At 36.7% G+C, this 15,000-nt stretch overlaps 1 protein-coding gene across 4 annotated transcripts in view; it reads right to left on the bottom strand.

Annotated features, from left to right (window-relative positions):
• Positions 1–15,000, bottom strand: part of hdac10 (histone deacetylase 10) — a 313,475-nt gene that overhangs the window by 32,300 nt on the left and 266,175 nt on the right. For all 4 annotated transcript variants that reach the window (XM_051924423.1, XM_051924431.1, XM_051924418.1 and 1 more), the window contains 4 exons: positions 14,175–14,257; positions 9,506–9,571; positions 7,342–7,423; positions 5,394–5,582 (listed from right to left, as the gene is read on the bottom strand). In XM_051924423.1, the coding sequence (XP_051780383.1) occupies positions 5,394–5,582; positions 7,342–7,423; positions 9,506–9,571; positions 14,175–14,257 (420 nt within the window). The remainder of the gene's footprint in view (positions 1–5,393; positions 5,583–7,341; positions 7,424–9,505; positions 9,572–14,174; positions 14,258–15,000) is intronic.

Consider the following 15,000-nt stretch of genomic DNA (forward strand, 5'->3'; position numbering starts at 1 on the left):
GATAGATAGATAGATAGATAGATAGATAGATAGATAGATAGATAGATAGATAGATACTTTATTAATCCCAAGGGGAAATTCACACATACACACACACATATATATATATCTATATATATATATCTATATATATATATCTATATATATATATCTATATATATATACATATATTTATATACATATATATATACATATATATATACATATATATATATATATATATATATACATATACATATACATATACATATATATATATATATATATATATATATGAAAACGCCATCAACAGACACTTGGATATAAATCCAGCATATGCTAACTTAAGAAGAACATGTACATAATAAATGAACTATACAAACCCCCCCTTGATCATACTGACTTAAGTCACCAATCCCCACCGTGCCCCCATATATATATATATATATATATATATATATATATACAGGTACTCGTCAACTTACGACTGCGATTGGTTCCGACTGACTGGTTGTAAGTTGATCTGGACGTAAGTCGGCCTATGTTAAATTAAGGTAAGAATATTAGACTGGGTAATGATATTGTAACCATTTTAAAGTAATATTTTATCAACATTTTCTTACTTTCTAAGACAAACACAGCATACTACAGTACAATTTGTTTAATATGTGGAAAACGTACAAAATAAGAAATACTGTACTGTACATTTAATTCCTGGCACCACTGGTGCTTGGCTGCGGGTTGCCGATATCACCTTCATCAGTCGTGGCTGCGGGCGGGGTGATGGGAGGAGTTGCTCTTTTCATAAACATTGTAAGCTTCGTCTGAATTGTTTGTTTTTTTTTCTCTTCATAAATTTCGCAATAAGGACGAAATGTGTCGCGTGCCATCCGTTCAATCCTCGCAAATCGTTCAATATTTGGGTCCATTTTTTCAAAATGAGTGAGGAGTTTATTCAGTAGAGATAAACCTTCTGACAATCCCTTTGTGGTGAACATTCGTTGTGGCACCTCCTCCTCTTCGTTTTTCTCCAATTCTCTTGTTTCTTCTTCCGCCACTCTTTCTTCTTCCAATTCTATTAGCTCTTCATTTGTATGTTCACCTGATTCCCGGTCTAGCAACTCCTCGACATCTTCCATTTCACATTCCAATGAAAGGTCTTTTGACAGTTTCACTATTTCTTCACGAATCTCATCAAGTTCTTGTTCACTGTTAAATCCAGCAAAAGTATTTACATAACGCTTAACACACTTCTTCCATACGCCATTCATACACTTTTCCGTCACAGAGTCCCACGCGGTAGCAAGATTCTTTATACACTTAAGAATATTATACTGTTTCCAAAAGTCGCGTAGTGATAGTTCCGGGTCGGCATCTATTGCAGCTATGGCTTGGGCGAAGGCAGATCTGAGATAGTTTGCCTTTAATGTAGCAATCACACCTTGGTCCATCGGTTGAATAAGTGGAGTAGTGTTTGGGGGCAAAAAAAACACTTTCACATTGGGATAGAGATCAGCTAAGTGACATGGATGTCCAGGCGCATTATCGAGCAACAGTAAAATTTTTAAGGGAATTCCTCTCTCCAAACAGTACTCACGCACTTGATGAATGAAACAATTACTGAACCAATCCTCAAATAAAGCCTGGTTCATCCAGGCATTACGGTTTGACCTATAATAAACTGGCAAAGTGTGCTTGTTGACATTCTTAAATGCACGTGGATTTTCGGAATGATAAATTAAGAAGGGCTTCAGCTTGAACCCCGCGATATTCCCGCCAAGCAGCAGAGTCAGTCTATCCTTGTGTGCTTTAAATCCTGGCATGCTTTTGGCTTCTTTGTGGATTTAAGTGCGTCCTGGCATCTGCTTCCAATATAACCCTGTTTCATCCACATTAAAAATCTGCTCTGCGAGATAACCCTCAGCCTTAATTATTTCGATTAAACTGTCGACAAATTTACTAGCTCCTTCCTCATCCGCACTTGCTGCTTCTCCAGTCACTTGAACATTATGCAACTGGAATCTTTTCTTAAACCTCTTAAACCAACCAGTACTTGCCACAAATTCTTGACTGTAGTCTTCTCCAGCGCGTTCCTTTAAAGTCGCAAACAGGCTACTAGCCTTCGACTGTACTGTAAAGAGGCTTAACGGCGTCCGCTTTTGAATCTGATCTTCCATCCAAATGTTTAACAATTTCTCCATTTCATGGATGGGCCCGGTACGTTGCTTCGTAATCACTGTTGATTGCAAAGGTGCAGAACCTTTCACAGCTTCACGAATTCTATTTTTGTCCTTTAAAATAGTCGACACAGTAGAGTGTGATAACTTCATATCACATGCGATCGCATTCACTTTCTTTCCTCCTTCATACTGTTTTATTATCATCATTTTGGTGTCTAGATCAATGGCCTTTCTTTCCTTTTTGGCAGGCTGAGGAGTGCACAGAGACAATTTCCTCTTGGTAGACATGTTAGGGTTATATTATTATCAAAAATTGCCAAAACAACAAGACACAAACACACGTGGGGCAACACTGCTGCGTATATTTTTACTGCTGCGTAGCAAGACTTGAGAGTGCGGGAAACTGGCACTGCCAACAGCTGGCGGGGGAAAACTGTCGACCGCGTCGTAAAGTCGAATAGTTGTAACTTGCATAGGTCGTACGTCGACGAGTTCCTGTATATATATATGTGTGTATATATATATATATATATATATATATAATATATATATATATATATATATGTGTGTGTGTGTGTGTGTGTATATATATATATATATATATATACACAGATAAAATTCCGTTACAACGAACTGCCAGGGCCCTAAAAAATATTTCGCTGTAATGAAAATTTTGTTGTAATGAGATTCTGTATTTGTTGTTATAGTGCTTTCTTTAACTTGCGTCCAGGCGTTTGCAGTCATTTCAATGGCTTCTTCTGTATTAATTTTAATCTTCTCCTGTCTACAAGATATGCTCACAAAAATTTTTCTCAGCATTTCCTTGTGATAATACAATTTCAGAGTACAAATGATGCCCAAACCCAATGGCTAAAGCACTGCTGTGCAATTGGTTGGGAGGAATTCAACTTGAACAATATCTAAATGCAGAAGCATGTTGTGGGCAGCACAGTTATCAATCAGAAGCCGAATCATCCTTTTCTTCTTCATATTGTGAGGTTTCTGAACTCTTTTGAGATTTAGGGTTTAATCTATAAAAATAGGCATTTTTTAACCACATCCAAAATTCACGGTTTTTCACAATTCGCGGGAGCTCTAGGAACGTAACCCCCGCAAATTTTGGGGGTGTACTGTACTCACTATTCTGTCAGCTTCTTATTACTTCAGACAATAAGTAAAAGTAAAATTACCTACATACAATTTCAAGCTGGACTGGATTGTTGAGTGCTCTTATATACATGAACTTTGAAAAATTGGTTGGGGGTGTTGGTGGTAAAATACATGCAATCTTGTGGAGGATTGGGGTGTTCCCTTGCAAGTGCACTGTGTGTCACTATGGTCCCATTTACAGTGTAGAAATGGTGAACTGCCAGGAAAGCGTACCAGCCAACTTCAGGCTTTGAGTACAACACAAGCCGGGAGCAATGCCATGCCTTAGTCAGTTTAAAAGCTCACAAAAGTGGTTCCCCACAGACAGAACATAGAGAAGATGGACATTGTACATAGTTCTTGATATAATTTTTTCCATTATCCTTGTTTATATTATGCTATTTGTCACAGTGCCCTTTTGTCTTCACTCTTTTGTTGTGCCTTTCTTTTTAGAAGTTTAATCTCTAAATTTCTGTATCTATTTATTATGTAACACTATATGTTTGTAGGGTATGCTGGGCTGTGCATAGGACGTGTTTAGTACCATGTGATACGGGACAAATCATACTTCATTAAATTGGTAAGGTGTATACTATTTTAGAAGGACGAACATTTGATCTAGATGAGAAACGCTGTACATTATGTGACAGCAGCTTATTTGTGTCAGAATTTGCAATATAAAAGTTATGAAGAACCACACATTGCGAGAAAATTATGTGATTTTGATCCTGCATTATATTGTGGAAATAAAGGTGCAAAACATATTTGCTAAATTACTGTACAGTGATCCCTCGCTATATCGCGCTTCGCCTTTCGCGGCTTCACTCCATCGTGGATTTTATATGTAAGCATATTTAAATATATATTGCGGATTTTTTGCTGGTTTGTGGATTTCTGCGGACAATGGGTCTTTTAATTTCTGGTACATGCTTCCTCAGTTGGTTTGCCCAGTTGATTTCATACAAGGGACGCTATTGGCAGATGGCTGAGAAGCTACCCAACTTACTTTTCTCTGTCTCTCTTGCGCTGACTTTCTCTGATCCTGACGTAGGGGGATTGAGCAGGGGGGCTGTTCGCACACCTAGACGATACGGACACTCGTCTAAAAATGCTGAAAGATTATCTTCACGTTGCTATCTTTTGTGCAGCTGCTTCCTGAAACGACATGCTGCACGGTGCTTCGCATACTTAAAAGCACGAAGGGCACGTATTGATTTCTGACTGAAAAACAAACTCTGTCTGTCTCTCTCTCTCTGTCTCTCCCTGCTCCTGACGGAGGGGGTGTGAGCTGCCGCCTTCAACAGCTTTGTGCCGCGGTGCTTCGCATACTTAAAAGCCAAACAGCCCTATTGATTTGTTTGCTAGAGATTGTTTTCTCTATCTATGTGACATTCTGTGCTCCTGACACGCACTCCTTTGAAAAGGAAGATATGTTTGCATTCTTTTAATTGTGAGATGGAACTGTCATCTCTGTCTTGTCATGGAGCACAGTTTAAACTTTTGAAAAAGAGACAAATGTTTGTTTTAACGTTCCTGTCTCTCTACAACCTCCTGTGTTTCTGCGCAAATCTGTGACCCAAGCATGACAATATAAAAATAACCATATAAACATATGGTTTCTACTTCGCGGATTTTCTTATTTCGCGGGTGGCTCTGGAACGCAACCCCCGCGATGGAGGAGGGATTACTGTACATGCATTTTATTTTTGGATGAAACTTTCTCTTTCACCAGAATGTTTTACATTTGTGGTGTTCCTAAGTATAGATTTGGCAAATAATAAAATGTACAAAAAGCAATGTGATAAGTATTGTGCCAAAAGTTCTTAATGCTAAAGCAGCACTGTGTTACAGTTGGTGATCACCATCTTGATTTGATAGCATATATATATTTACTAAGGATATTCTTAAAATTTAACTCAATGAAGCATAAGTCTGAACTGTTTAACAAGTAAAACAACCTGGTTTCTTTCTTGTCTGTTAGACTGCAATTTTAAAAATAAAATGCCTTTCTAGATAACAAAGTATCACTATGCCACACTATTTTCCTGTTTGATCCTATTATAACTTTTCTTCCTGTATACTCACATGAATAAGACACAGCAGCTGCCCTTCTGCCAGGCCTTGCAATAAACTGGTTAGTTGATTCAGAATCTTCTTGTCCACACCACTCTGGCAGCTTAAGGCAGTCACAACCAGATCAGGATTGTACATGTATGCTACAGGCAAAATCAGACTAAACAGTGCATGCAGCACACCTTTGACATTATTGCCTTCCTTTAGGGGGACACAAATGAAAAATATTACAATATTATTGGAACGAATGGCTTTATGAATTTTATCCCTTACAAAATATAAACAAAAATGTAGACAAACAAGAAAAAGTAGCAGTACGATTAGCTATGCATGTAAGCAGAGGTTGTTGCCCATATGGAATTTAAATGCTCTCCCTGTATCTGCCTGGCTTTTCTTTCATATGCCCAGAGATATACAAGTTAGGTTAACTGGCAAGTCTACATTGCGTGAATAGGCCCTGAAATTGACTGGGACCCTATTTAGGGCTTTTCCCTGCCCTCTATCCAGACTTGCTAGATAGAATAAGTACTCTCCATCCCCTCATGAATCTGAATTATATAAGACAGGTTTGAGAAGGTTATATTATATATACACATATAAAAAACATGCAAAAGCTATATTCTGAAGAATAGTAATTTTTGAATAAAATCTGTTGTTAATAGTGATTTGCAGTTTTTCTAATTCTGTGATCTGTTTGGCAAACAGTTTATTTGATCATATTCTATGTCACTGACTTAAAGATCTAGATCTAATGAACACTTTCAGTCATGTACTCACTATACTAGTCAATATGGCGCTGTGCAAGAAATAAACTAATCCAATGAGTGCTACTGCTGAGTAGCTCTTGTCCTAGTGTAAAACTCCTTGATTCTTCTAAAAATGCTTTGCCATATAAACAAAATAAATTCCTCTTAATTTAATAAGATCCAAGGTACCAGTAAACTGCACTTGGAAGCTTTCTGAGAGAGAAAAAAGAAAATGCATAATTTGTGTCATGTAAAATTAATCAAAAGCACATATTTTTACACTGTACAATATATCATTGCATAGTTTTTTCTCTCACTATAGACACCACACTGTTAAATTTATTAATACATAAAATAACCATAAGGCACCCTGCCCAGAGATTTGTTCCTGCCTTGCACCCTGTGCTGGCTGGGATTGGCTCCAGCTGACCCCCGTGACACTGTGCTCGGATTCAGCGGGTTGGAAAATGGATGGATGGATGAATTTGCATGGTGAAGTCTGTCATAAAGCTGTACTATGGAATAGACACCAGCAAACCCATGACAATAAAATAACATTAAGCAGGTTGTGGGCATGCAGTTTCATGCCAGCTTTGTTTAAAACACCTTAGTATAAGATATTAAAATGTTATATACATCCATCCATCCATCCATTTTCCAACCCGCTGAATCCGAATACAGGGTCACGGGGGTCTGCTGGAGCCAATCCCAGCCAACACAGGGCACAAGGCAGGAACCAATCCTGGGAAGGGTGCCAACCCACCGCAGGACATGTTATATACAGTATGTCTTTATTTTAAATGCTATATTGCAGAGACAGGTTATTTTAATTTCAAAAATCAGTTTACATGTTTATTTCTCTGCAATGTTAATGCTTTGTTGAGTGTCATTCCCTTTTAATATTGCACTTTAAATAAATAAATCATTTTAAAAAAATAATTATTCAATTACCTATTCAATTTGTACATTCAATTCAATTTATCCATCACAGCAGTACAAGACAACCGGAAATAAACTAGGATGGGTCACCAGTCCATTGTAAGTTCTACACTGACTCAAACAGGACAAACAGTGTTCACTAATGTTACCTACATACATTGCCAAGTGGAAGCAAAGAGAATGATAAAACAGTATAACAAGGAGTGTAATTCAGGTCCCATTTAAATTACAGTGAGGATAAAAAAAGAAAATGGTATACTGTTCAGAACACTAACCTTTGGAAGGAAAATTGGAATGTGATACTTTGATTCTCTGCCCTTCAGCTTTTTGGTGCTCATCTGAATAAGGAGTAAATTTCTAAAATAGTTTTCAACAATCATTAAATCACCTTTGAAATATGACCAATGACTGCACAAACCTTGAAAGCCATACAAGTGAATATAAGCAAAAAATCTAATAAAGAATACATATAGTAAAAGAATAACTCAAATTAGTCAATTCCAGTAAGTTCAGCAGTATTAAAAAGGGGATGTCACACAATAGCTCAACATGTCGTTAACTGAATATTTTCAGAGTAAGACCAAATAAGTATCACTCTAGTTTTTGAAGACAAGTATTCCTTTATAAGGTTACATGGCATCAGTGTCTGTCCAAGCAGCATTGGGAAACTGAGCCAAAGTGGGGAAGCATTTCAGTCTAAAGTGAACACTGAGCCCACAAACCCATACTCACTTAAATTGGGTCAGGTCTTTAATGTAATATGGGCATCTTAATGATGCTGGAGGTAAAGGAAACATCTGGAGCAAATGTAAGAATGTGCAAACCCCACATACAGTGACTGTGGTCAAAAGAACTCTGAGACAATACAACTAACTTCTACGCCAACAAGCTACACACTATTAAAAAAGAAAAATTTTGTTCATATATAGTTTTGCAAAAACAAATAGTTTAGTCAAAACATAGTGGAAGCCCTTCTGTTGACAATGACGTACTGTATTTCAACCTTTTTCTAGAAACTTTCCCATTTACTTTTAGGGACTTCCATCAAAACCTCCTTTTACATTTTCTCAGATTCGGCAAATTTAAGTGGTAGTGTCTTTCATCAGATTATCAATCCAATTTAAGCTTTGGCAAATCCCCTCAAGGTCATTCATCTTCATTTTATGAAGGCACTACAGTGTTTGTTTTGTTCTAATGGTAGCTTTATTTTTATTTAAACAACCATGGAACAGTTTTCTGAACCTAATAAATTGAATTTTAACATTACAGGTCGCTGGTAACAAAAGTTGCAAAGCAGAAACTACCCATGGATGGGGTGTCTATACAATTGGGCTAATTCACAGTTACCAGTTGAACTACAGCATTGTGCATGTCTTTTGGATGTAGGAGAAGAAAGATATAATACATAAAGGAAAAACACATGCGATTCAGTTTAGTTTATACATAAATACATATGTTTCTTTAAACTTCCTTAATCAAAATTCAGGGTTGTAAGGCACCAGTGCCTATCTCAGCAGCACAGTACAGAAAGTAAGAAACAGCCTTGGACTTTGTGAAAGTCCACTGTAGCACCCACCTATGTACATTCCCATACTTGCACTCTCACAAGGCCAATTTAAACTTGTCAGTGACCCTAAACTGGATGTGTTTGAGATGTGGGAGGAAACCCTATGCAGACATGAGAAGAACATAAAGACTGCTTACGTACAACAACTAGTTACTGGATTTGAACTTGGGATGCTGAATCCATGAAGCAGAATCAATACAAACTACTTTGCTTCCTCCAGTTCAGTTTAGTTCATATCAACTCCAATTAATTGTAGAGTGTACAGAGATGGTATCTGCAAACTCTTCACAGAAAATAAATCGACCAGAATTTGAACTCACTCTACCAAAAGCTACAAGACAATAGTACTAACTACTGCCCATCTGTGCCTCCCCCAAACTAATACATTTTGTTAAATAGTTTACAAAAAATGCAAGACTTTCTTTAAAATCAAACTTGAGGAATGTATGCAGATAACTGCCATAGGTGTAAAATAATTTAAGTTTTTCTTCCACAACAAGCTAAGAAAAATTGAGTGAATACGTTGCAAAAGAAGTTGAGATCATTTCAAGTTTGGGAAGGGCTTTAATTATAACAAGACATGCAAAAAATAGGATAAACCTAAAACCTGACAGTATAGACCAGATAAATGTTATCATTTTGTTTATTTTCTTTGCTTTCTTCTAAAGTTACTTTTAAAATTGTCTTTGTAGAGTTCCAAGAGTCTTCTCTAATTCAGTTTTTTTTAAAGATTTGTTTATGCTTCAAATACCCGATAGAGAAATCTAAATAAAAAGTTGGTGCTTGAAAAACAGATCATCAAAAAAAAAGACTCATCTAGGAGCTTGTGTCAAAATTCATATTGAAAACAAAATAAAATCAGCTCAACGTACCCATCATCTTCTAAACTGACAGGATAATCTTTATCTCCCAGATATAAAACCAGGATCCTGGAAACACTAGGACAGACAGAAAAAAAGACAGTGTAATTATTTCTTCCACCCACAGTTTGGAGTAACGCATTACATGTTACTGTAATGTAATTGCATTTTATGGTAATGAACTAGCAGTAAGTGTTACAGTTTAAATTCCTGTTACCAAAGTACATTTACTGACTTAACTAGAATTTCATTACTTGCATTACATATATGTTTCTAATAAGATAATATAGTTTGTCCATGTCTTGAAGGGCAGGCTTTCCATCTCACACAACATTCAAGAAGATGAATGTGTTTACCTGTGCTGTGTCCACTGAAAGTGTAAACTTTTTTCATGCAGCCCATACACCACAATGAATTTTACAATGCTTCAAATCTGTATGGGAGATGTTTGTTGTTTACAACATTACATAATCATTTTAATCAAGAAATAAAGATTTTACTTTAAAAGGTAAATTCTCTCCATTAATCATATTCTTTTGCTTTTGATGTAAAACTGAAAAATTAATTCTCGTTTAAGGGAGACAGGGCAAAGTGAATCATAATCTATAACCTGGAATGTTTATGATTAAACTTTAGCTTTGTTAATATTTTTAATCACTGTGATGTATACTCCTTGAACCAAGAAAACACTACAAGCATTGTATTGTAAAACTGTATCAATGTATCCCAACATGCATTTTGCTATTTTTCTTATCTCTTAAAACTCCCACTGAAAAGGAGGAGAAGTCTGTTTGCAGGTAAGTTAATCGAATCTTTACATTTATTGTTAAATGAATGTAAGAGAGAATGTAAATACTTTATTGCTATGTGCCTTTTTCAAGGTATAAAGAACCAGGAGAGACACAGAAACATGTAAATATTGAATGTGTTACACAATAAACACAGCAAGTAGCTGGCACCACCCAATCAATAAGTGCTCTTGTTTGCTGGTATAATAAAGTATCTATCTATCTATCTATCTATCTATCTATCTATCTATCTATCTATCTATCTATCTATCTATCTATCTATCTATCTATCTATCTATCTATCTATCTATCTATCTATCTATCTATCTATCTATCTATCTATCTATCTAAAATACCTTCATCTGATATTCCTTTAATAATAATACTTTGACCCTAGGGGCAACTTCTTTTTTGTCATACTGGATTGTTCACTTTCAAAGCCCTGAGGTAACCAGAGTAAATTTATTTCTGAATATAGTTTGGAAGATAACATGTGACACAGTTTGTGTATTTAATTATAGGTTGAGAGAAAACACAAACATGAGTCCCAAGCCATTTATGATAAAACTGAACTTTGTGCATTATTAATTAAGCAAATAATATAAGTCAACTTCATATAAGGAAAATTACATTAAGATTAATATAGTTTGGACAGACAATTCTATAAAGTTTAGCTAGCATATTCTAAAATAACCATGTATTCAAGGCTACATTCAAGACCCTAACTGGACTAAATCGGTACGGCCAAAGTCATATTTGAAAGTGCCTCACTTCTCTCTTAATGATCACTGGACAATTCTGTTTTTCTGAACATAATAATTTGAGTGCTTGATAAAAGGCAGCCTCTTAAGAGAAAACGTCTGAAATATCTTAGGCTATTCATAGATACTTATTAATTCAAAGTAATAATTTTACAATAATTCTGTCTTTATTGTAAAATTGTAACCTATATAAAGAAGATGAAAACAAATTAGAAACTGTTTAGTGCAAAAAGGAAAAAAAAAACATATAAGAACCTGGTTGTATTAGTGTGCACACCCCTCTAATAATCAAAGATATGGCTGCATTCAAAATCAACCAATCACATTAAGTCTCATCTCAAATAGATACAGTAATCCCTCGCTATATCGCGCTTCGACTTTCGCGGATTATATATGTAAGCATATTTAAATATATATCGTGGATTTTTTGCTGGTTCGCGGATTTCTGCGGACAATGAGTCTTTTAATTTCTGGTACATGCTTCCTCAGTTGGTTTGCCCAGTTGATTTCATACAAGGGACGCTATTGGCAGATGGCGAGAAGCTACCCAACCAGAGCGTGTATTACGTATTAAATAAAACTCCTCAAATATATTGTGAGCACGGGGGCTGTTCACACCCCTAGAGGATACGGCCGCTCCTCAATATATGCTGAAAGATTACCTTCACATTGCTCTCTTTCTTGCTGGGCTTACATATGGCTGATTTGTCAAGCGATATGCTTCCAGCATGGTGTTCGCATACTTAAAAGATCAAACAGCACGTATTGATTTTTGATTGTTTGCTTTCTCGCTCTGACATTCTCTGCTCCTGACGGAGGGGGTGTGAGCAGGGGGGCTGTTCGCACCCCTAGAGGATACAGACGCTCGTCTAAAAATGCTGAAAGATTACCTTCACGTTGCTCCATTCTGTGCAGCTGCTTTATCAAGCGACATGCTTCCTGCGCGGTGCTTCGCATACTTAAAAGCTCGAAGGGCACGTATTGATTTTTGATTGTTTGTTTGTTTTTCTCTGTCTCTCTCTCTCTCTGACATTCTCTGCTCCTAATGGAGGGGGTGTGAGCAGAGGGGCTGTTCGCCCACTGACCTAGAGGATACGGACGCTCCTCTAAAAAATGCTGAAAGACTACCTTTACATTGTACCGGCGGTGCTTCGCACACTTAAAAGCCAAACAGCCCTATTGATTTTGTTTGCTTTTTTCTCTCTCTGACATTCTCTGCTCCTGATGCGCACTCCTTTGAAGAGGAAGATATGTTTGCATTCTTTTAATTGTGAGACAGAACTGTCATCTCTGTCTTGTCATGGAACACAGTTTAAACTTTTGAAAAAGAGACAAATGTTTGTTTGCAGTGTTTGAATAAAGTTCCTGTCTCTCTACAGCCTCCTGTGTTTCTGTGCGAATCTGTGAACCAAGCATGACAATATAAAAAAAAACATATAAACATACGGTTTGTACTTTGCGGATTTTCACCTTTCGCTGGGGGTTCTGGAACGCAACCCCCGCGATCGAGGAGTGATTACTGTATTTAGTATACATCTGACATCAATTAAAGTGCCTCTGATTGAGCTCAGATAAAGTTTGGCTGTTCATGTAGGATTATTCTGATATCCTCTTGTTTGCAATAAAACTCCAAAAGCCATGGTCCACAAAGAGCTTTTAAAACATGAATGGGATCTCATCATTGAAAGGTATCAATCAGGACAGGGGTACAAAAAGTATCTAAAGCATTAAACATCCCATGCATCATGGTACAGACAGTCATCAACAAGTGGAGAAAATATGGCTCAACAGTGACTCTGTCAAGATCAGAACATCCCTCCAAGATTGATGAGATGACAAGGAGAAAACAGGTCAGGGAGGCCATCTAGAGGCCTATAGCAACATTAAAGGAGCTCCAGGATTTCCTGGCAAGCACTGTTCCCTACATGTGACAACAATCAGTCATATTCTTCATATGTCTGGGTTGTGGGGTATGGTAGTAAGACGAAAGCCTTTTCTCACAAAGAAAAACATCCAAGCCCGACTAAACTTTGCAAAAAGATATACCCAGGCTCCCACAGCCATGTGGAAAAATGTATTATGGTCAAACAAGACCAAAGTTGAACTATATGGCTATAATTCCAAAAGGTATACAAGATGCAGAGGACAGGAACAGATGGAAAAAGATGATCCGCGTTATTGTTCTGACTTATACTGTTAAGCTGTTATGAACTAAAGAGTTCCCAAGCACAAAAGTCCTAAACAATATTCAAAATGCTCATTAGAGGGGGAAATTGTCATACCGGGGCTAGTCATGAAAAAGGGCAAGAAAGTACTTTCAGAAATATTTTAACAAAAGCTCCATTGAACAAAAATAAGTTCTGAAGAGCACAAAGGCACGGAAGACAAATGTCTTCAAAATAAGCAAACGATGTCCAAATACACAATCATAAAGGTAAGGTCAAAAAAACAGAGCAAGAGGTCAAACTACCTAGAAATCACAAAAAGCACAATATAAACTCAAGAGAATCACCGCAACAGAGAGCATGTTCACAATGAACTGCAAGGGACTGTGGGAAAGTCTGAGGTCTTTCCCTTGACAGTGATGGACAGGTGCCCCCATCTTTTGGGGAACCACTCACAAAACACATGGGACAGAACAGAATACACATTAAATTAAAGAAACCAAATAATCAGCACCATTAACATGGAATATGAACAAAATAAAAAATAAAAACAGCATTTGAACCCTAGCAAGAAGAGGCATCCTTCCTGAAATCTGACCAAGTTTCTATAATGAGTATGTATTACATTTTTCTTTAAAGTATAAATCTGAAACATGGTTTCATGAACAAGATTTTCTATATTACACAATGAATATATAGTATGTTAAGTGGAGTAAGTTTTACTTTTTTTTTTAATACAGCTTGAAACTGCTCACTCATTCTGGTTTGGAAATACAGACTAAATTACCCAGGTTTGTGTGCTAAATGGCTATTAAAAAACTTCTCTACCCTTGAAATGGATTCACCTCACAAAATAAAATACTGTTCTAAAACATTCACATTTTCCAGATCACACAAGGAATTCCATCTTCATTACATTATTCTGAGTGTGTCATACTACTATCTGAACTTGCTCAAAAGCAAATACCTGTTAGCACATGTGGTACAGAAGCTCAGAACAGCCTTTATAGCCTCAAGGAGACATGGCACAGCTGCAAGCCCATTTTGAACCTACCAAATGATTAAAAAGACAAAAGAGAGAAACAGCTTCAGAAATAAAATGCAGTGAGGGTTGCATGGTGTTAACTTTGCAAATATTAAGTATATTAATTACATGTGATCTACATTTGAAGAAAAAGTTTTCAAATATGCCCGATTACAAGGGAGCTGCCTTGTGGTAATAAGTAACACACCTCTGCTCTCAAAACTTCTTTAATGACAGAAAATGAAAAGTAATCTAATAGTGAAAGAATATATTAATTTTCAATATCCACTAAAAATGGACCGATACACTTTAAAATTGTACTGGGTACAAAAACATTTTTAGGTTTAGACTTTCAAAAATCAATACAGAACTGGACCCACCTATGACAGGTAACTCTAACCACCAACCTTTCTTGACCATACATTTTGGATGTGCATTCAGATCAGATTCTATAGGAATGCCCTTGGACAAAACATAAAAGTTCACCTAAACAGCCATCACAAATTAGCCTATAACCTATTTCTGGGCGAAGAAAAAGACAGGCTGAAAATCATAAACAAACAGCACACATGCATGTTGAAGTCCATGCAAGACAAGACAGCCAACATTAAATATTTAACTTCATCTTTGCAGGGGTCAGAAGCCTGGAGTGCAAACTTGCAAAAAACACGAAGAAGCTCAAGCAAACCTGTTAACTAAAACTGGCATCTTTGTAAGGCTATATGACAGGCAATTGCTGTGGTGGGCTGGCGCCCTGCTTGGGATATGT

Source organism: Erpetoichthys calabaricus, chromosome 1 (genome assembly GCF_900747795.2).
Source record: "Erpetoichthys calabaricus chromosome 1, fErpCal1.3, whole genome shotgun sequence".
In the NCBI taxonomy this organism is placed as follows: Eukaryota; Metazoa; Chordata; class Cladistia; order Polypteriformes; family Polypteridae; genus Erpetoichthys; species Erpetoichthys calabaricus.